Source organism: Mercenaria mercenaria, chromosome 1, assembly GCF_021730395.1.
Source record: "Mercenaria mercenaria strain notata chromosome 1, MADL_Memer_1, whole genome shotgun sequence".
Lineage (NCBI taxonomy): Eukaryota > Metazoa > Mollusca > Bivalvia > Venerida > Veneridae > Mercenaria > Mercenaria mercenaria.
In genome coordinates, this window is record NC_069361.1 from 109,887,872 (window position 1) to 109,909,007 (window position 21,136).

General features: G+C 35.2%; 1 protein-coding gene across 1 annotated transcript in view; it reads right to left on the bottom strand.

Moving 5' to 3' along the window:
• Nucleotides 1–2,863: 2,863 nt before the first annotated feature.
• The window catches only part of LOC123526781 (adenylyltransferase and sulfurtransferase MOCS3-like), a 34,974-nt gene continuing 16,701 nt past the window's right edge, over nucleotides 2,864–21,136 (bottom strand). Inside the window, exons 5-12 of the mRNA XM_053520348.1 lie at nucleotides 20,266–20,340; nucleotides 19,813–19,930; nucleotides 17,605–17,713; nucleotides 14,133–14,195; nucleotides 11,831–11,994; nucleotides 6,753–6,800; nucleotides 4,465–4,564; nucleotides 2,864–3,546 (exon numbers count right to left, since the gene is read on the bottom strand). Of these exons, the coding sequence (XP_053376323.1) occupies nucleotides 3,302–3,546; nucleotides 4,465–4,564; nucleotides 6,753–6,800; nucleotides 11,831–11,994; nucleotides 14,133–14,195; nucleotides 17,605–17,713; nucleotides 19,813–19,930; nucleotides 20,266–20,340 (922 nt within the window). The 3' untranslated portion in view covers nucleotides 2,864–3,301. The remainder of the gene's footprint in view (nucleotides 3,547–4,464; nucleotides 4,565–6,752; nucleotides 6,801–11,830; nucleotides 11,995–14,132; nucleotides 14,196–17,604; nucleotides 17,714–19,812; nucleotides 19,931–20,265; nucleotides 20,341–21,136) is intronic.

The window sequence follows — 21,136 nt, forward strand, 5'->3', positions numbered from 1 at the left end:
AAATGTACATACGTGGACACATGGTCACAATGTGTATGCTCACAGTATGCCCATGTTTGGGCAAGGTCCCTTGAAATGTTACAGGAGTAACTGTTATCCATATAGCAAAACACAGAAGTATTGAAAATTTAAAGGGCTGTAACTCTTTAACCAGGCATGGTTCACAATATCCTGATAATATTCATACTGGTAAGTTCATTTCATAGTAATACATTTCTGTAAGTTTGGATCAGATCTCTGGAAACTTTGAGGCTTTCAGAAGTTTTTTGCATTTTTTACAAGTTCAAATGGACATAACTCTAAACCAGGCATGGTAAATTCACAGTCTGACAATATGCTCAAGTTCACTTTATCCTTGCATTTTTCCGGAAGTTTCAGGCAGATCCTTTGAAAACTGTTAGAGAAGTTATCATGACAGGGTTTAACTACCAGTATCAGTATGGGCACTTATACCACAGTCTGTAAAATACTGAGGGCCAACTCCTAAACCAGGCAAGGCAAATTCATTGCCCAATAATATGTGCAAGTTCACATTAAAATGATGTAAATACTGTAAGTTTGGTCCAGATGTATGTCAGATGATGTATCACAATGAAAATGACTTATGTAAAGAAACAAGCTTGTCAGTCTTTTATGATGTAAACTCCAATGAAAGAGTGAACACAATAGTTCTCACATTTCAAACAATTAAGGTAAAATAGTAAGCCCAAAGGAGTTTCTATTCTGGAAACCAGAATAATGTAACTCACTACAAATCAGATTTTACTCTTTCACATTTTTCTTGTACAACAACATTCATCAACTGTTACTGTAAATATTACAAAATCATTTCATTTTTGTGGGCATGAAAGTTCAGTTTTGGTCAAAATGGGAATATAAGTTTGAGGATTTGGTTCTTTGTACATAAAATGAATGGGAAGTTAACTGCTTTGTTAGAATTAAACTTTGAAGATTGACTGAACCAAGAAACCCATGAAAATTAGTCACTCACAAAAAATAATGATTTCACAGAAGTAGATTTTTTAACACGAGATTCTCATATGTATCATATTTGTGCCACTAAACTTGAATAGAAACATGTCATTCTTTACCCTTATCATGCTGGACACGATTGATTCTGCCGTTGCGACCAGTGTAGATAAAGATCAGCCTGCACACCTGTGCAGTCTGATCATGATCTGCACTGTTTGCCATTCAGTCAGTATCTTTTGGTAAGCACCCCTATAAACAGTTAATGTTACTGTCCAAATTGAAAGATGGACAAGTTCATTATAGAAATTTAGCAAGGTAAGGGTTAAGGAAGCAAATGAGTGAAAGGAATAACAATTCTGTAAACGACTGACCTAATGGACTTCAAAGTATGCCTGCAGGAAGACTATGTACTATTAGGATATAGGTCACGTACAACTATTTATGTGGTATTTTTGTCTCAAGGAATTAAGATATAATCCATTTGCCTTTGTTATAATTTAAAAACGTTTGAATTTAAACTCAATTAGTCGTGTTTCAAGAAGGAACAACTGTTTGTGAAGTATCATTGACATTGTAACACCAAAATGCCAGATAACCTAAAGAACAGTATGATCTGCCAAGTGAGGGGATCAACGTTTAATAAAAACTGATTTGGCTTAGTCAGAGAACAAGGCAACTTTTTGACTAATTTGATTTTCTCCCGAACCTCTTTTCTTGAAAAACCAGTAAAGGTGCTATATGAGGTGTTAATTTTGTGACTTTGGCAGAACTTGAACCTAGTTCTGTAGTGCTTATTGTTAGCACCTGCAGTGATTAAAAGGCTCATTTCAGAGTTCAAAATTACTTTGTTATTCTGTCAAAAAAAGGTTTAACAGGCAAATCTGAATTTGTATCTTCTGCCCAATAAGTTGTTTTGTGAAAGAGGAGACTATAATTTTGAAAGATATTTGATTTCCAGATATACGAAAGTTATGTACAAAAGAACCATGTAATGGTTGCTTTGTTATGTGGGCATTTATAGATTGTAAAAAAAAAGGGCAATAAAGTTTTGTGAAGAACCATCAATAGGTTACTTAGATAAGTCAAAAATCATTATTTTTTACCAAATCAAGGAGAAAAACACTGCTTTTACTGGGTCAAGGGAATAATATAAAATGTAAGCAAACTTCATGTGTTAATTAATCATCATGTGAGGACTCATAATTATAAAGGAAAGACTTTTTGAATTATAAGCATTTTCAATTCTTTTTTATCAAATCAAGGAGAAAAATTTCAATTTCGGACAGATGGATGCATGGACGGACAAACAGCCAGACAGACAACATCAAAACAATATCCCTTCATCTTCAGCAGAGAAAATTGATTACTTTAATATTGTTGTTTGTTCTTGAAAACTCAATCAGCATATATTCATAGTTACAAATATTTGAATGATTTGCAATTTGACCTTTGAAGCTGATTCTGAATGGAATAAATAATTTTGAGCTTATCTATTCTAATACAAAAAGAATTATAACCAGCTATAACATTTCCTTTATACTATCTGTGTTTTAACATTTAGCCTGCTGCCGGCAATTGTTCTGCATTAGCGACCAGTGCAGACCAAGATCAGCCTGCACTGATCATGGTCTGCACAGTTCGATATTCAGTCAGTAAATTTTCATTAAACACCCCTTCAAATAATAAATGGTTCTGCCCAAATTGAATGATGGGTCAGTCCATTTTAGAAATTTAGCAGGGAAAAGGTTAAGAACATTGCAGTCAATGCAATAAATGTTACTATAAACAGCAAACTTATCTCCATAAAATAACATTTTATGCACATATCTATTTCTTAAATTCAGGTGGAAAACTATATCCATGAAATTTATAAATAACTTCAACTTTAAAATATCATCACATATTTAATATCCATTCTGTATACTTTAGTATATGGTATATTAAAAGACAGCTGTTTTAAGACAGTTCACTGTTAGACAGCTTGCACAACAAAGCATACTTCTACATAACACTAGCTCATATATAAATGCTTTAAGAAAATTTTCGAAGAAAAGAACAGGGCTTTGATTTTGTTAAAAGGTAAGCATTACATACGCAACCTGCCTATGATTTTTTATGAAGGCGCACTTGTGTAGAGTTCAGTACTGTAGTTCATGAGAATCCAGTTTACATGATGCCAATGCAATGGTCACAAAATTGGCTTACATTTTTCAAATAATTGAGCTAAAAACCAAGGTTAAGTCTCCCTGCAGTGTCTGTTGTTGTAACATAATTCTCAAATTTTTTTTCATTGCTGACTGAAAGCTGATCATCACTCTTCATGTAATTTTCAGTATGTAGGAAAGTCTGGGTCCACAGTTTTAGTCCAAGATGTCAATCCTCCTTTAATATCTTTTACCACAATTTTATCATTAGATAACTCTTGTTTTATTTTTTGAACAGCCAGTTGAGAGTCGTTTCCCCTTCTACAAACACATATTACAGGCACGTTTTCATTTGTTTGGCTCACTGAGTCTATAGAAGCAGACAGCTGATCGATGCTTGATGATTTATGTAGATCTCCTACAGGAATATCTAATATAGAGGTTAAGAAACTCGAACCCTTTAAATCAATTCACAACTATTTCTGAAATCTACTTGGAACATGCACCTTGAAGGATGCTGCAGAATCATTTTATTTTGTAGGTACAAAATTTTATGGCTTCGCAAAAAACAGCTATTTCTTAGGGATATCAACTGGGATTTCAACTTTGACTGACAAAATCAGTTGGAATTTACTTTGTTGTTTGGATATAATAACACGTATTGATGCACTCATGCAAATTAGTGCCCCATGAACATCAATGAATTCCACAGTATATCACAGATATCACTTTAATACCCTGTTCTCTAGCTAAATCAGGGTTGCTACTTAGTTGAGAAAACGAAATTTCCTGACTTTTCCCTGGCTAAACCATACTGTTAGCTGACCAATACCATATTTTTTCGGCATCCTCCCCTACAGCCGTCCAATCCAACCTTTTAAATTTATTTTGTTTCAGAGATAACAAACTTCCATTTAGATTTAATTATACCAAAAATATATAAGTGAAAACATTATAATGATGATATTAGTCAGTGACAATAAATTAATTGACTTGACTTGGCTATAAACACACCCCTCACAATACTATATCTATGATTCTACACATATATCAAGATTTTCCTGACAATTCAGTGACCTTGAAAAACATTAATTTCCCCTGACTTTTCAAGGTAAGTGGTAACTCTATAAATTCTACTTAAATTATAAAATTTCATCTGTCTATATATTATAATTCATTGATCTAACAAAAATGAAATACCCTATATAATAAAATGAACAGTCTGAAATTTGGTTTCTACAGAAAAAAAGAAAAATCTCCTTTTACTGAAACACTGCAAAGTTTTATGTGTGTTTGTCTCATGTGTGAAGATTCTGCTGAAACTTTGCATAAATGTATTCAAGGATACTGACAGCAGGTTTAGGTAGCTGACATATGTCCATCTCCACTGGCTGTCTCACATCTAGTAACACATGGGGCTTACCACTGTCCAGCAGCGACTTGTACTCCTTAAAGACACACAATATGGCTTAAATAACAACAGCAAATAATATGTACAAAAATACTTTACACTTTTAAATTGCATATGATCTAGACATGTATGTCCAACCAGTTAGATAATAATAACATGATCATAAGAAATTCATATCTTTCATTACAATATGAAGTGTGTCTTTAATATTTGAAGTGATTTATTACTTTTAGTTTGTTCTGGGTTTATTCAAATAGTGTAAAAATAACACCAGCCAATTAAACTTCTTTTACACTTTATGTGATTGTTTTGCTTGGATTTTATGTCACAATGACAAAATTTGTCACACAGTGACATTCAATCCTTGGATGTTGATGACCCCTGAAATCCCTCTTGGCATAATTTCAGGCACCTACTTACTCTAACATCAATTTTATAATGACTAAAATGTCTTATTACATGAGGTTTAATCTTTTCATAAGCGGAAAATATTCCTTGTAAGATTAATTCTAAAATTAGATTTCCTGAATGGAATGATTTCCTAAGTACATTGTATATTCAACTAGGAATCAGTAAAACTGAATGATGCTCCACGATGCATGTGCTTCTCCCAATATGGGGAATAACATATTAGAAACAAACAAAAACATGGAGATCATAATAAGAAGAAAACTGAATAAAGGGAGATAATTCAACAAGAGCTGTCACAGGAGACAGCGCGCTCGACTATTTTGATTCTGGACAGTGAAACTGGGCACATCTGAGGAAGCTGGAGCTGTCACTGGAGTGTTTAATGACTCCAATGGTGGATGAAGATATTGCACAATAGCTTGAGTCTGTGTCAAAAATATTAAGTAATAAGATAGATAAAGTGTATCAAAACATTAAATAAGTATAATTCTTAGCAAAAGGGGGAATAATTCATTAAATTTTGGTGCAAGAGTTATGCACCTTGTGTCATACGATGACAGTGATGACGTGGAACAACTACTTTTGAATCAAATCCATTTAGTAATAACTGAGATATAGTGAAAATGTATCAAAATTAACCTTAAATTCTAAGTAAAAGGGGACATAATTCATGAAACAATTGGTGCCAGAGTTACGGACCTTGTGTCATATGATGTGGGTGATAAGGTGGAACAATTATTTTAAGTCTGAATCAAATCCATTTAGTAATTACTGAGATAGAGTGAAAGTGCATCAAAACTTTAACCTGAAATTTCAATTAAAAAGGGGGCATAATTCATGAAAAATTGGTGCAAAAGTTATGGCCCTTGTGTCATATGATGTGGGTGATGATGTTGAACAATTGTTTTAAGTTTGAATCAAATCCATTTTGTAATAACAGAGATAGACTGAAAGTGCACCAAAACTTTAACCTGAAATTCTATGTAGAAAGGAGGCATAATTCATGAAAAGTTTGTGCCAGAGTTATGGACCTTCTGTCATATAACGTGGGTGATGATGTGGAATAACTATTTCAAATTTGAATCAAATCCATATAGTAATAATGAGATAGAGTGAAAGTGCACCAAAACTTTAACCTGAAATTCTAAGTAAAAAGGGGGGATAATTCATAAAATATTGGTGCGAGAGTTATGGCCCTTATGCCAGATGATGTGGGTGATGGTTACAAAGATAAGGAGAAAAAAAGAGAAAATGTAAAAAAAACTATAACCAAGGTGGGGACGCGGAAAGACGCCGAAGCCGGGGTGAGTAGGATAGCTCTCCATATACCTTGTATAGTCGAGCTAAAAACTGTGTAAGGTAGAGTTATGGTTCTTTAACACTTAACTTTCCATCAATGGCCTCTATCATTTTGTAAAGTTTCAATGAAATGCCCTTAATACTTTTCAAGTAATGCTCCGGACAAGCCTTATCTTGTATAATAAAGGGAAATAATTAATAAACTAGGTAAGGTAGTTATGATTCTTTGACACTGCACTTTGTCTCAATAGCCTCTATGATTATGTGAAGTTTCAATGAAATGCCACTAATACTTTTCAAGTTATACTCCGGACAAAAGTGTGACGGACGTACTGACGGAAGGACGGACAAAGCAGCATCTATATGCCTGCCCTTCGGGGAGCATAAAAATGCTGAATTAGTAAAAAATCATCTTTTACAGATATTTCTAAATAAGGTATATCTGAATTGCCATGGTTCACCTAGAAGACCTGTAAAACCCATTTTTCCATAAACATTTATCTTCATAGTTTTACCTTTGCTGAAATCCTTTCTTCTTTTCCTAGCACCTGTATGCTCTTGTCCTAAAAAGATTATAACATATATAATAAACATCAATATTAATTTAGTCAATAACATTGATACAGACAGAAATTTAAATTATTAGATAACTATTTACAGCTTCATAGACTGGAATTACAGTTGTACTAATACTAAGCATTAAATGTCAATGCGATTACAGAAAAGTCCTTATGAATGTTGCCTATGATTATGAACAAACAGTACTTAAAATTTATTTTAACTCTTATCATGCTGGACACGACTGATTCTGCCTTTGCGACCAATGTAAATCATGATCTGCACTGTTCACCATTCAGTCAGTATCTTTTTGGTAAGCACCCCTTTTAACAGTTGATGGTACTGTCCAAATTGAAGGATCGACAAGTTCATTACAGAAATTTAGCAGGGCAAGGGTTAAAATGGTGTTTTTATATCCCTGTATTATTATAGTCACACTGTATGATTTTTCTTTTAAGGTAAGCTATTTGCATGCAAAAAGTCTAAAGGTTAAGTGAAATAATTTTAATTAAGGGGAATGGTACTTTGTCAAAATTTAAGATTTGCTGATTGTCTTATATACCAAAATAGACTTGAAGATATTTCCAATTGATATCATCATCTTTTAGAGCAATAAACATGCGTATGACGTTACCATGACGTCGCAAACATGACCCGTTTTCGCGCTTTTTACGTCCGTTAATGGTAGCACTAAAATAGTATAAAACTCGATACTACAAGCGTATTGTTGGCGTCAATGCATTAGATTATATATCAAACGACAGAATAAAGCAATTTCTTAGTGATTATTAACATGAACAGGTATTTTCTATCTGAATTTTCGAAGGAGGTTCGAAAACAGACATTTGGTTGTTTAAGAAAATTCAGGAAGAAAATCGATTCTGATCCATTTTGCAAAAAATTGGCCCGTGGAATTTTTGCCAAATTTTTGTATGTGAAAATTCATTATGTTGTTAATATCTATGCCAAAATAGAAAAAAGTTCACCGAAGCGTTTTTGTAGTAAAACCGTTTGAACTTGACTACTGCTGCGTCGTTAAAAGACATGTAATCGTTATGTAACGTTACATGTGTTTATTTTAAATGGCTTGTCATAATTCTACCTGGAAACATATAAACAAGCAGTTATGAGACATGAATTAAATATTTCAATCTAATCGTAAAAAATATTACACATTTCATAACATGCAGTATTCCAAAATATTTTCATTGAAAAGTGCGTATCTTTTAAATTACTAGAAGTTCTTGATGTTCATTTCAATAGCCACTTCATGCACCTTTTTCAAACTCAGCTGCTCTCTAAAATAAGTCGCGATAAATACGGACAGTTCAGAAGGCAAAGAAGTTAAGTTTTTGAAGAAAGGGAGTGTCGGGAGTGATAATAAAACGGAGAAAAGCAAAATAGAAGAATCGTCGATTATGCATATTTTGGTAATGTATTTGACAATGGTTGCAAAATATGCGGAAAAAGACTTTACTGAAGTCCGCCCGCTTAGCTCAATAGGTAAGAGCGTTGGTCTACGGATCTCGGGGTCGCTAGTTCGATCCTCGGACGGGGCGTATGTTCTCCGTGACTATTTGATGAACGACACTGTGTCTGATATCATTAGTCCTCCACCTCTGATTCATGTGGGGAAGTTGGCAGTTACTTGCGGAGAACAGGTTTGTACTGGTACAGAATCCAGGAAAACTGGTTAGGTTAACAGCCCGCCGTTATATGACTGAAAAACTGTTGAAAAAATGGCGTTAAACTCAAAACAAAGACTTTACTGGAAAAAACCTATTTCCCGAAACTAAGTATGGTCTATATAGTGTACTACATTTTAAAATGTAAAATCTAAAATGCTATGGCATTTTACGGAACCCCTATTTAATAAACGTTGCAGCTGCATTAGGTAAGCATGGGATAATTAAAATACAAACATTTCCGCACAGTTCTATCAGAATGTGAATTTCGTTTAAATTGTATTAATGATACAATTAAAGGCAGATTTATAGAATTTAAGTAAGTACATGTACCACAGTAATAAGACTTAAAAAAGTTGATCAATTTTCTGAATCAAGTTTTTACGCTCGTTTCAACAGTATGGCGGGTAGTTTCCTTAAACATTGTTCCTGGGAACGACCAGTACTAAACCCCTAACTTCCAACACAAACTACCAAGTGTTCTCACATAAAGAGCCATGTTCGGTAGCGGGGCTCGAACTTACAGTCCTCCATCAGTGAGATATCTCAGAGAATCAGACCACGTAGGCAGTCCTAAAAGTTGACAGTTTATATATATACGCTTTTTCTTTTGAAAACAGTACAACGGAATTTTAAAATTCGAATGTTACGTATGAATTTTAAGATTACGCCGTGTACTGTTTGCAAAGATTACACGTCAAAACATTTACATAAATGGTTACCGTTCTACCTGTTTTAGCATATGTTATTTGAGCCGCGGCATGAAAAAACCAACATAGTGGCTTTGCGGACTAGCTTTGATACAGACCAGCTTGCGCAGTCTTGTCAGGATCTATGTTGTTCGCTTTTAAAGCCTATTGCAATTTAAGAAACCGTTAGCGAACAGCATGGATCCTGACCAGACTGCAAAGCCACCGTATGTCGGTTTTCACAAGGCGCGGCTCATTTCATTTAAATATTTCTGTTATTTGTTATTTGTTGCACAGGACGGGGAAAAAAGCCTGAATAGAAACGACTAAATTATGAATTTTAAACATGCCATCACGGACAGGCCAGGTGCCCCTTCCGTTTACATGACGACATAACGATATAGAATGATAAATGTTCGTCCAGATGCCGTCGCGGCTTGTTTCACAATATTGTCTTTCCTAAAATTCAATAAAAAATATTTTAAAAGTTTGCAATGTTGGTCCAAATAGAAACTAGCAGTATACACTAGAGAACGATCACTCAAAAAGATGCTAAATCCGTTCCCGATCCTGGATTGTGTACTGAGCTTTTATTTTACACGTATTTTAGAAAGAATAAGTTTGAATAGAATGGCTGTATAATAAGTCTTAATAAATTAAGAATGCTTATATTTTTAATAAAAAAACAGCCAATGAGCGGCAGTAAGCTTGTCTACCTGCCTGACATAATTGAAATACTGAAAGGGACGTAAAACAGGATTCTATCAGTCAAAACAAACAATAATATGAATTAATTTGGAATTTCCATATAAGCCGACAATCTCGCATGTTATGCGCCCTTTTCCGAGGTCACCGTACCGCGCGACTGATAATTTCCTGACAAGTCAACACGATGCTGGTACAAATCTATACTTTAGGTTGTGTTTCTGTAATAAGAATGTATATAACAGCCGTACTTAATCAGTATCTGTTTGTCTCCCTTGGCTATATTTTTGCATGAAAACAAAAATGGGATAATCTCGTAAATATTAGTATTAAAGAAATATTATCAATAAATCTATCTATAAATATAAATTTGCCATCAAAATATTATGTTTATTTCAAAGCAACTTATTACATAAAATAAATACACATACAAAAATAATACATATGTAAATTTAACACACCCGTGTGAGTGATAATTATCTATGACTGTTATATAAGTATAATAATTTTCTGAAAGTTAGAGAGAAAAAGAGCAGTATTTTTATTGAGTTTTCTGTCAATTATTTATATTAATTTCGTTTTGAAAATTATATTATTATTGACCCTTGAGCCATTGGATATGCTATGGTATTCACTGGAAGAGGTCAATATTGTCCTCCTCCGTTGAATATCACATCCATCATATCCGATGGCTTAACAGTTAATAACTGTTTTATTATATGGGTTCAAGTTTATAAATAAGTAACAAATATTGTTGCAACATATGTAATGTTTGAAAGTAACAATAACTGTGTGAAACCTTATCAAGGTTTACACGAAAACAATTAAATATGGTCAACTTCACAGATGCCAAAAAATTGGAGCAATTCTGTAAAAGCTATGGAGCCCGATATTCGTACTCAATTGCATAAAGAGGCAAGCAATTCTGGACTGATGTACAAACATATTATAGAGGACGATGGCTCTGCAGCAACGAAATAAACAAGGGAGAAAGTTAATTCTGACATTGTAAAATTTTCAAATCCAGCACATACAAAACGGATCGTAGGAAATAAACTTGAAAAGATTAGTCGAGCCTGTCCATCATTAACCGAAAAAGTGAAATCATCATTCATTAAAAAATTCACATACGTTGTCAGTCAAAACAAACAAAAAGGAGAAGCTGAATTAATACAGGCGCTAGAAAGCATAGTTCCACATATGTATGGAGAGCACCATCTTTGCAGCCACTGGTGTAAAAATAAGGCTAATAATGTAAATATTCACGTGCTTACGTCATGTCTTAAGCGACGTTGTTTATTGCGTCACAATGCTCTAATTCAAACGGTTGTACTAGAAAAACGCTTCGGTGAACTTTTTTCTATTTTGGCACAGCCATTAACAACATAATGAATTTTTACATACAAAAATTTGGCAAAAATTCCACGGGCCATTTTTTTGCAAAATGGATCAGAAGCGATTTTTTTCCTGAATTTTCATAAACAACCAAAAGTCTGTTTTCGTACCTCCTTCGAAAATTCGGATAGAAAATACCTTTTAATGTTAATGAGCACTAAGAAATTGCTTTATTCTGTCGTTTGATATATAATCTAATGCATTGACGCCAACAATACGTTTGTAGTATCGAGTTTTATACCATTTTAGTGCTACCATTAACGGACGTAAAAAGCGCGAAAACGGGTCATGTTTGCGACGTCATGGTAACGTCATACGCATGTTTATCGCTCTAAAAGATGATGATACAAATTTGAAATATATTCAAGTTTATTTTGGTATATACGACTATTAGCAAATCTTAAATTTTGACAAAGTACCATTCCCCCTTAAGTAATGTTTCATAACTGAATATGAAAAATTAACATAAGACTGCACACATATGTGCAAAGATTTGAAATATATAAACATAATTTTGTTTTCAACTTATTCATTTTAAATCTGTTGAAGAAAATCCCTCACCTTGTCTGTTGCACGTGCTCCGCAGAATTGTTCGTAATCAATGAGCTCTGTTATAGTAGGTGTGTCTCCACACACAGGACAACTTGGCTGCCGACCCCGAAGACGTATTGTGCGGAATGTTCCATCTAATCCGTCATACATTAGTAACTTCTGGCTATACGAACCTCAGAAGTTAAGGAGATATACTACAAAGCTCTTTATCATCATAAAATTCTGCAGAGAAGTACAAAATGTATCAGGCTTGACTTGTTTGCTCAGTGGTAAGAGTAAGTGCTTACATGCCAAGTGGTAAAGACTTCATTCCCCGACCAAGCCAATACTTTACTAACATACTGTGAAACCATTTAATTTTGTGGGCATGAAATTTCGCAGTTTTGCTGAAAACAGTTATTTTGTGGGGATATGTACTTTTGAACATAAAATGAATAGGTATTAGTTGTTCACTGGGATTTAATTTTGTGGATCAACTCAAGACATGAAGTCCATGAAATTAGTCCCCTAACAAACATTCATTTCACAGTACATATTAGCTTGAAGAAACAGTGCAACAGTAATTCTTCTTGATTTTGTAGGATTTCATGCAGTTTCTCAACAGTATTTATGATATAAATGATAACATTAAGTTAACATAACATGTTATACACTATTTTATACCAGCTGTACAACATCACAGCATGTATCAGAGGCAGAGGATAAATGAATACAAACATATTTTCTGACAGAACTGTCATACAGAACATTTGTCTTATCCAAGAATCAAACTCTCAACATCTGCCCTGGTGGTCTTGTGACCACCATGTACCTACTGAAGTAGACAGGATCCATATTTATCAACTTGTTAAAGCCTGAAACTTAGACTTAAGAACGGCAAATATTCAATTTGCCATAACTTTGTCTATAGAAATTTCATACTGCTGAAATTTTGCTGGGTCATCTTTAGCTGCAGAATGAAGAATAACACAGTTTCCTTGCAATCTGTGCATATAATACAATGCCATAGAAAATGAAAATTCAGCATGATAAAGTCTAAGTTTCACACTTTAGACATTGATGAATACAAGCCCAATACAGACTTGCTCAAAACCTTATACAAGGGATAAACTGTCAAAATGATAACTTTGTTCTCGATATGTGCACAGTAATGATGCACATAGGCAAAAACATAGATTTAAACAATACAATCTGAAGTTTTTAATAGTTGTTGTGCCATGTGTAGTTGTTCCCCCTGATATAGTGTGAAGCTTGAAAGCCTTTGAATATTTAACTGGTCAGTAGTTTTGAACAACTTGGTCCAAGCCAACAGAACTAATCAGACTTATTTTCTGTAATTTGGCAGCAAGGTTGTATAATAAATGTGATATTACTATTTTATAAGCTTAAATCAGACACAGCCAACTAAATAATCTAAATATTATATTGCAAAAATGATATCCTCTTTTTAAGTCCCCACCTTTACCAGCCCTTAGCAATTTCGAAATATATGTATTTATTTTATACCTATAGAATATTTCTTGTATTTCACAAGTAAACATGAACAGCAGAAAAAAAATCCATATTGTACCTTTTGTATTGTAAGTTGCCAGATTACTTTCATTTGATATACATGGCCTGACACAGCGCACACAAAAACTTGACTCATTTCAACAATTTTAACATATACAAACATAGAAGATTTGTTTGATAACAAAACAACAAACAAAAAGGCGGAGGTATATAATAAAATGGTCATTACAATAGTAGCTAGATCTGGGATTTTGTATTTGGCTCTCGTGGATTTTACAAGGACAAATCACACTCGGTGCTTGTGCATCTCATGAGATTCGATCTGGCAAAATCCACTCCAGCTGAATACAGCATCCCTGATCGCGCTTCTATTATAATAACCCTATTGTATTAACAACTGAAAAATTCAGAGGTACAAAATGGAATAAGTACGTTAAAAATAATTAATTATTACATTGTTATAGAAAGGTACAATGAAGAAGCACAAATGCATTTATAAAAATTACCTGGAGTGAAATCATTAATAACCATGGAGAATTATAAATCTTCATGTAGGACTGATTTTCTAATCCACAAAATTAAAACACAGGAAACACATATAATTCCTATAAATGTCATATTTTAAACTTGAAATGCAAAAAGTCACACCCCTGCAAAATAGTTATTTTGAGCAAAACCATGAGATTTAAGTCCACAATATTAAATGATTTCACAATAAACTGGTAAGAGAATGACAATTGACTCTAATAAACCTGCTTCAAATGGTTGTTATTTTGATAAACAATAAACACAAGGATACTGTCCAGACCTGCAGCTATTTTGATAGCTTCTAGAGCCTGTAGACTACCAATTATACCAGGAACTGAAATACAAAATGCACATACTTATTTCACATGTATTTCTTTTCAATTAACTTTAGACTGACAATTTTATCGAAGCAAAATATGTAACTACACATGTGTAGTGTGTTGACTGTTAAAGTGGCATTATGCACATCTTACTGTAAATAGTGTGTTTTTGGTGAATGTTCTATAAAAGCAATTTTCGATTGCTGTGCATTTAAATGTGTTAAATTAACAATGATGCCGCATAAGCATTTGAAGTTAATGCTTTATAAATAAAGAAATTGGACTAACTAGGATGTCTGTAGGACACAGGGTGTGCCCCCCACTGGTACATTTGTCACAAATATGGGGAAATTATTCAAATATTTGCAGTCTTAATGGGGTATAGCCTCAAAAAAATAATTTATGAAATGGATTCATTATTCTTTACCATATACTTTTTGAGCTATGAGCATCACAAACAAAAAAATCCACTATTTTGGCTATTTCAAGGGCCATAACTCTGTAATAAATGCTAAAATTCTCAAGAGGAATGCCAAGTGTACAAGGTCACATTATGATAAAGACTCAAGCAAGGTTTCATGAATTTACATTAAATACTTTTTGAGTGAGGTACATAATTAGGTAAAAATGTGCATTTTTTTACTATTTCAGGGGCCGTAACTCTGGAAATAGAGGGCGGACCCAGATGAAAAATAGAAGGTGCGCAAGTTCATATCATGATAAAGATTCATGCAAGGTTTCATCAATTTATATCAAATACTTTTTGAGCTAGGCGTGTCACAAGGTGAAAATGTGCATTTTTTGACTATTTCAGGGGCCATAACTCTAGAAATAGGGGGCGGACCCAGATGAAAAATAGGAGGTGCACAAGTTCATATCCTGATTAAGACTCATGCAAGGTTTCATGAATCTATATCAAACACTTTTTGAGCTTGGCGTGTCACAAGGTGAAAATGTGCAGTTTTGACTATTTCAGGGGCCATAACTCTAAAAACAGGGGACGGAGCCAGATGAAAAATAGGAGGTGCGCAAGTTCATACCATGATAAAAACTCATGCAAGGTTTCATCAATTTATGTCAAATACTTTTTGAGCTAGGCGTGTCACAAGGTGAACATGTGCATTTTTGACTATTTCAGGGGCCATAACTCTAGAAATAGGGGGTGGACCTGTGCGCAAGTTTATATCATGAACAAGACTCATGCAAGGTTTCATGAATCTATATCAAATACTTTTGAGCTAGGCGTGTCACAAGGTGAAAATGTGCATTTTTGACTATTTCAGGGGCCATAACTCTAAAATTAGGGGGCGGAGCCAGACGAAAAATAGAAGGTGCGCAAGTTCATATCAGATAAAGACTCATGCAAGGTTTCATTAATTTATATCAAATTCTTTTTGAGCTAGGCGTGTCACGAACTTCGGACGGACGGAAGGACGCATGGACAAGAGCAAATCTATATGCCCCAACCACTCATGGGGGGGCACAATAAAATCATTTTTCCTTCAATCTTCTAAGCAGTGCTTACCTATAGGTAGAGATTTCTGAAGTTGAAGGGAAGCAACTCCTGCATGCAGTTTCACTTTTCTTAAAAAGACTGCCCCAGTCAAATAAGAAAATATCATATTTGGAAAGTTACGATTTCGTACTCACACAGGAAGAGTCTGGTATATTGGGTTAAAAGCTATAATTTCCTCCACCCTTTTTATACACACATCTATTTCAGCTGGATTTTTACTGGAAAAATGCCCATAATTCCACTTTAATATATTTTCTTCCTAAAGAAATTACTTGTGAAAATAATGCTCTGTTCTTTGATAAAATTAAACATCATTATGTTATTTCAAATAAATATTTTATAAAATTTCTAGGTAATTGATGCACACTTATTATACCTGATCACACTGTGCTCCCTTAGAACCTTGATGTGGACTGGTCTAATAGGATGCTAAATACCTTGCATTGGACTGCTCTGACAGGATGCTAAATACCTTGCATTGGACTGATCTGACAGGATGCTAAATACCTTGCCTTAGACTGATCTGACAGGATGCTCAATACCTTGCACTGGACTGATCTGACAGGATGCTAAGTACCTTGCCTTAGACTGATCTGACAGGATGCTAAATACCTTGCCTTGGACTGGTCTGACAGGACGCTAAATATGCTAAATACCTTGTATTGGAATGCTCTGACAGGATGCTAAAAACCTTGCATTGGACTGCTCTGACAGGATGCTAACTACCTTGTATTGGACTGCTCTGAAAGGATGCTAAATACCTTGTATTGGACTGCTCTGACAGGATGCTAAATAACTTGCATTGGACTGGTCTGACAGGATGCTAAATACCTTGCACTGGACTGGCCTGACAGGATGCTAAATACCTTGCACTGGACTGTTCTGACAGGATGCTAAATACCTTGCCTTGGACTGGTCTGACAGGATGCTAAATACCTTGCATTGGACTGGTCTGACAGGATGCTAAATACCTTGCCTTGGACTGGTCTGACAGGATGCTAAATACCTTGCCTTGGACTGGTCTGACAGGATGCTAAATACCTTGCATTGGACTGGTCTGACAGGGTGCTAAATACCTTGCATAGGACTGGTCTGACAGGATGCTAAATACCTTGCCTTGGACTGTTCTGACAGGATGCTAAATACCTTGTATTGGATTGCTCTGACAGGATACTAAATACCTTGCATTGGACTGGTCTGACAGGATGCTAAATACCTTGCCTTGGACTGTTCTGACAGGATGCTAAATACCTTGTATTGGACTGCTCTGACAGGATACTAAATACCTTGCCTTGGACTGTTCTGACAGGATGCTAAATACCTTGCATTGGACTGCTCTGACAGGATGCTAAATACCTTGCCTTGGACGGGTCTCAGACTCGGACAGGATGCTAAATACCTTGCCATAAACTGATCTGATAGGATGCTAAATACCTTGCATTGGACTGATCTGACAGGACATTAATAATCTTGCCATGAAGTGGTCTGACAGGGCACTAAATAACCTTGCATAAACTGATCTGAAAGGACGATAAATAATCTTGCCATGAACTGGTCTGAAAGGACTTAAATAACCTTGCATGGACTGGGTATACAGGACACTACATAACCTTGCCATGGACTGGTTTGACATGACCCTAAATAACCTTGCCATGGGCTTGTCTTACAGGACTTAAATAACCTTGCCGTGGACTGGGTATACAGGACAGTACATAACCTTGCCATGGACTGGTTTGACATGATCCTAAATAACCTTGCATGGACTTGTCTTACAGGACCCTAAATAATCTTGACTGACCTGACAGGACTAAAAAAAAAAACATTGCCATGGACTGACTGGATCGTATACTATAACCTTACCATGAACTAGTCTGACTTGACACTTTGTAAAATAATGAAATACTTACTGACTCCAAGAACGCCACCATCAGAGCAGTTAGTAACAGTCTCTGGAGGTGGGGGCTTCGGGTATAAACATCTGTAACATGGACCACCCTTGTGATTGTATACTGTCAACTGTATTAAAAATCATACCAAGTCAATACAGAATGTTGTAGTATGAAAAATAAATGTTACATGTAGTAAAATGAAACAAGAGGACCATGATGGTCCTGAATCGCTCACCTATCCCCACATGACCCAGTGTTGAACTGAGTATGACGTCATTATTTCTATTATTTGACATAGTGACCTAGTTTTTGAGCACATGTTACCTAGATATCATCAAGATAAAAAATTCTGACCAATTTTCATGAAGATCCATTGAAAAATATGGCCTCTAGAGAGGTCACAAGGTTTTTCTATTATTTGACCTAATGGCCTAGTTTTTGAAGGCACGTGACCCACTTTTAAACTTGACCTAGATATCATCAAGGTGAACTTTCTCACCAATTTTCATGAAGATCTCATGAAAAATATGGCCTCTAGAGAGGTCACAAGGTTTTTCTATTTTTCGACCTACTGACCTAGTTTTTGACCGCACATGACCCAGTTACAAACCTGACCTAGATATCATCAAGCTGAACATTCTCACCAATTTTCATGAAGATCCGTTGAGAAATATGGCCTCTAGAGAGGTCACAAGGTTTTTTCTATTTTTAGACCTACTGACCTAGTTTTTAACCCCACGTGACCCAGTTTCGAACTTGACTTAGATATCATCAAGGTGAACATTCTGACCAATAATCATGAAGATCTCATGAAAAATATGGCCACTAGAGAGGTCACAAGGTTTTTCTATTTTTAGATCTACTGACCTAGTTTTTAACCCCACGTGACCCAGTTACAAACTTGACCTAGATATCTTCAAGGTAAACACTCTGACCAATTTTCATGAAGATCCATTGAAAAATATCGCCTCTAGAGAGGTCACAAGGTTTTCCTATTTTTAGACCTACTGACCTAGTTTTTGACCCCACGTGACCCAGTTTCGAACTTGACCTAGATATCATCAAGGTGAACATTCTCACCAATTTTCATGAAGATCCATTGAGAAATATGGCCTCTAGAGAGGTCACAAGGTTTTTCTATTTTTAGATCTACTGACCTAGTTTTTGACCCCACATGACCCAGTTTCGAACTTGACCTAGATATCATCAAGGTGAACATTCTGACCAATATTCATGAAGATCTCATGAAAAATATGGCCTCTAGAGAGGTCACAAGGTTTTTCTATTTTTAGATCTACTGACCTAGTTTTTAACCCCACGTGACCCAGTTTCGAACTTGACCTAGATATCATCAAGGTGAACATTCTGACCAATTTTCATGAAGATCCATTGAGAAATATGGCCTCTAGAGAGGTCACAAGGTTTTTCTATTTTTAGACCTAATGACCTAGTTTTTGACCCTAGGTGACCCAGTTTCGAACTTGACCTAGATATCATCAAGGTAAACATTCTGACCAATATTCATGAAGATCTCATGAAAAATATGGCCCCTAGAGAGGTCACAAGGTTTTTCTATTTTTAGACCTACTGACCTAGTTTTTGAATCCACGTGACCCAGTTTCAAACTTGACCTAGATATCATCAAGGTGAACATTCTGACCAATTTTCATGAAGATCTTGTGAAATATATGGCCTCTAGAGAGGTCACAAGGTTATTCTATTTTTAGACCTACTGACCTAGTTTTTGATGGCACGTGACCCAGTTTCGAACTTGACCTAGATATCATCAAGATGAACATTCTGACCAACTTTCATAAAGATCCCATGAAAAATGTGACCTCTAGAGTGGTCACAAGCAAAAGTTTACGGACGCACGGACGCACGACCGACGACGGACACCGCGCGATCACAAAAGCTCACCTTGTCACTCTGTGACAGGTGAGCTAAAAAAATCCCTTTTCTGAAAAAAATATCTTTAAAAACTGTGTGGGCTCTCAACAGTTAGCTATGTAACTGAAAAAGCAGTAAATGAATTTTCATAATGTATGATAGATATGTTACTGTTTCAGCAATTACAGCATAAAACTGAGGTAAAAGTTCACAGGCCCTTTAAACCTAAGAGCATTTCCAGAATCTACATTCATGAGGTTTACCAGCCAGTACAAAGGCATCACGTTAAATTAATCTTATATCAATTTCATCTAACAAAAAAAAAATATATATTACCTGTCCCTCAAACCTGAGAGCACTTCCGGAGACAAGAGGTTTCCCAGCCAGTACACATGCATCATTGAGTAGGTATCTGGTAGCAACATTGTCAGTACAATCTAGTACAATGTCATATCTTACTTATGTTAAGGTAATACCTAATTTTAATACAAAAAACAGTTTATTTCATTAAACCAGGGTAGCACTGACATCACATCAGAGTTTGACCTCTGAGGCATATTTAAATATACATGTATTAAAGCATGCTTCTCCTGCATAATGTTTCTTAAAAAATGAAATCTGAGTCTGATCATCCAGCTTCCTTCTGGTGATCAGTTGATTCTTTCACAGCTTTTATATTTCCTTACATTCTGGTAGTCCATATTATACCTGAATTGTTAAAAATGACAAAGTAATAAAAACATTAAGATTCTATTTGATATAAACTAAGAATAGAGCATAAAAGGATACAGTTTGATAATCTTTAGAGCATTAGAGCTGTTCAAAGGCAGATGATATGGTACACACTTGACAAAGGAGTTCAATCTGTAAATATGATAGCTAAAACTTCACGACTATTCTCAAGATAAAACCCAATAAGACACAACATGATCTCCAAAAAAGAAAAACCTAGAAACAATATATAAAATATGTTTGTTGGATCTATGACTTTCCAGTTTTTTATGGTGGAGAAAGACCCTAGGTGCCACTTACAATATTTCACATACAAGCAAATATCTGGCTAGAATCACCAACCGTCTGCAAACAAGCTGGATGGCTTCTTCTCATGAAAGAATTGTACATCCCCATGCAAGGTTTCGAAACACACTTTGTTGAGGAGCAAGTGATTCGAAGTCTACAAAATGTAGCTAGATAATATACAAGAACTTAGTCCGAAGATCAGATTTTAGCTAGCTATGGCTCTGAACTTCAGAAGTCATGTGGCTTAGTACAGGTTTCCCACTCTTTTCTGTGGGAATAATTCAAGGACTTTTCAAGGACTTTTCCAGGACATTTTCACAAAATTTAAGGACTAATAGAGCGCCTCGTGGTTCAAAGGTAGAGCGCCTAAACCTGATCCAGACATTGTAGGTTCAAGTCCCGTCAGAAGTGAAATTCTTTCACTACCTCAAAGATCTTTAATAGGTGCTAGAACTTGAAGAAAATAAGCTAGAGCTATCCCTAAAGGGGATGAATACTTCTGCCTCGCTCACTGTCACTTGGTTAAAGTAGTACTGTTTAAGAGACATAATGGAAACTATCTAGGTCTGAGTTATCTCCCCTTTGCTATATTATCTTGCATCCTCATGTCATATACTACCAGTCTGTAAAGTTTTAACAA